Source organism: Cibotium barometz, chromosome 11 (assembly GCF_041138505.1).
Source record: "Cibotium barometz isolate CiBa-2024 chromosome 11, ASM4113850v1, whole genome shotgun sequence".
NCBI classification, from domain to species: Eukaryota; Viridiplantae; Streptophyta; class Polypodiopsida; order Cyatheales; family Cibotiaceae; genus Cibotium; species Cibotium barometz.
Window position 1 is genome coordinate 37,241,309 of NC_141056.1, and position 2,110 is coordinate 37,243,418.

The window sequence follows — 2,110 nt, forward strand, 5'->3', positions numbered from 1 at the left end:
GATTCTGAACAGTGTTCGAAAAGAGTATTTTCCCAAAAAGTGGAAAACCTTTATCTAAAAATTGAGAAATTATTTATAAAGGAAAATCTTAATATCTGAAGGTAACTTTTCAAAATAGTCTGGAGATATTTGTACTTTCAAGTTTTAATTTTGAAGGTATTTTTCAAAATATACACGTGCAAACTACACTAAAGTTGGGTTTCTTTCGACGACTGGCGTGGAACACGTTTTTTAAGTCAACGTGGGACGCAGGTGTAAAATTTGAGAAAAAGAATAGGCACATCGTACACGTCAACGAACAGGAAATTCAGACCAAAAAAAAGGTACACTTAAACAGTGCTCACATAACCTGGCTTGTAGTGTAAATTTTCCGGCTAAAACTGAGAAATCCCGATTGGAATCTCGCGTTGCCTTTAATTTGAAGAAGGGATGAAATTTCTACATTTTAATTATAAATCCCTGCATTTGTATGATGTTTAAATGATTTTCAAAGTCTAAATCCCAGTTAAACCTAAGCATTGCCTTTAATTTTAAGGGTTAAAAAACCTTTTTTTTTATTTTTTTTGAGCACTGCACTTGAACCAAGAGGGAATTCAATCCAAAAAGGGGGGGCTGAAAAAGTTTTATTGGTGAGAGAAGGCCTTCCATGGCTAGTCAGTCATGCGGACGTGATGGCAGCATCATCGTGCTGGTCACTAAATGGAGGAATGATACGCGGCCTGAGAAACACGATGGGCAAAGTACCCGTTGTCCCTTGCTCTCCCAGTTCAATATAGGTTACTCCTCCGTCCTCCAAATAGCCGGCGAGACCACTGGCATTCGTAAAGACGTGCGCACGGATAATAACCAGCAAGCACAGTGTGGAACACAGCTGGGTCACAAGAAGAAGAAGAAGTGGCGGAACACTGAACCAAGAACCATTGTGATTCGCCTTCGTTCCTCCATCCCCAGTAGGTGCCGGGCACGAACGAACGGACACGCACAGCAGTACTGGTGTTCGAAGAAGTGACGTAGCTGCTCGTCAGATTGCAGGCATCCACTGGCTCCAAATAAATCAGACCACCAGCGCTACCGAACTCTGCAAGCCGAATGTAGAATGTGTCGTTTGTTTCGTCGTACTCAGGGGCGAACAGCCCGACATCGTTGATGCGCTGGGCTCCGAAGCCGAAGGCGGCGGCGGAAGCTATGTATAATGGCTCTCCATAGATGGCAGGCGGCAAATTAACCGGAGTAGGTAAGGGGAAGACGAATTGCGCCACGGATACGGAGGAGGCAGCAAAGGTAGCGGCAACGATAAGAGCCAGTATCGACATTTGCCTGCAAAAATCAGTAGAATAAATGGTTAAATTATTGTTAATGTTGACTACAATCTCAATATAAGCAAGCATTTTCTAAATGTTAACAAAGAGACCTAGTTACCAACCAACCAGCCTGCGATAGGAAGCCATAGCTGTAGCACTTTGAAGAAGAAGACTTATGTGAGCCTCGGAGGAGAGCGAGCATTTATAGAGAGACGGTGAGGCGCAGATAATCATCACGTGTTCCAAACATTACAGCTGGCTCGGTACGCACCTGCACCAGCGCAGCTCGCGGCCAGAATCGGCGCAGAAGTACCGTCACAACAATTTCATCACGCGCCAGCTCCAGTTTTGTACTACCCTCACAACAATTTCATCACGCGCCTGCTCCAGTTTTCACTAAAAACATTTTTTACAACCAATACAAAAACCTTTAGTTTTAACTATGCTAAGGTTTTTTAATTAGATGAATAATTCAAAATCTTTTTTTCAAAATCTTATTTTAACTTGAGTGTCAACCTTTTTTAAAGTAACTATTTTCCGATATCTATCATTCGCTTTGCATTTCAAAACGTAAATGTTCAAAAAGTTTGCATTTCAAAAAGTAAACATTCAAAAAGCAGCTTATATGACAAATGTAAACAAATATAAACAACCAAAGAGTCGTTTATTAATATCAAAATTTCACTCATACAAAAGTAAACTTCTCGCTCATACAAAGGCACTTGACATCCTTCAAGGTAAGGCTTCATATTATGGATAAGCAAAAAGATAACATTCTTCCATGATAGCTTTCGATAGGCAAAGTAAAG

The 2,110-nt window shown here is 41.0% G+C and overlaps 1 protein-coding gene across 1 annotated transcript; it reads right to left on the bottom strand.

Annotated features, from left to right (window-relative positions):
* Positions 1-658: 658 nt before the first annotated feature.
* On the bottom strand, positions 659-1,464 carry LOC147634137 (uncharacterized). Its single transcript, XM_086805629.1, has 3 exons — positions 1,432-1,464; positions 838-1,317; positions 659-719 (listed from the first exon to the last, which is right to left on the bottom strand). Exons 1-3 carry the CDS (start codon positions 1,446-1,448, stop codon positions 659-661), a joined length of 558 nt encoding a protein of 185 aa, XP_086661755.1. The 5' UTR covers positions 1,449-1,464.
* Positions 1,465-2,110: the final 646 nt, after the last annotated feature.

Bases quoted from the DNA above. Each gene is read 5' to 3' on its own strand.
- LOC147634137 (XM_086805629.1), bottom strand. The intron at 720-837 runs GTGCGCACGTCT...CGTGTTTCTCAG, and splicing joins GTGCTTGCTGGTTATTATCC to GCCGCGTATCATTCCTCCAT.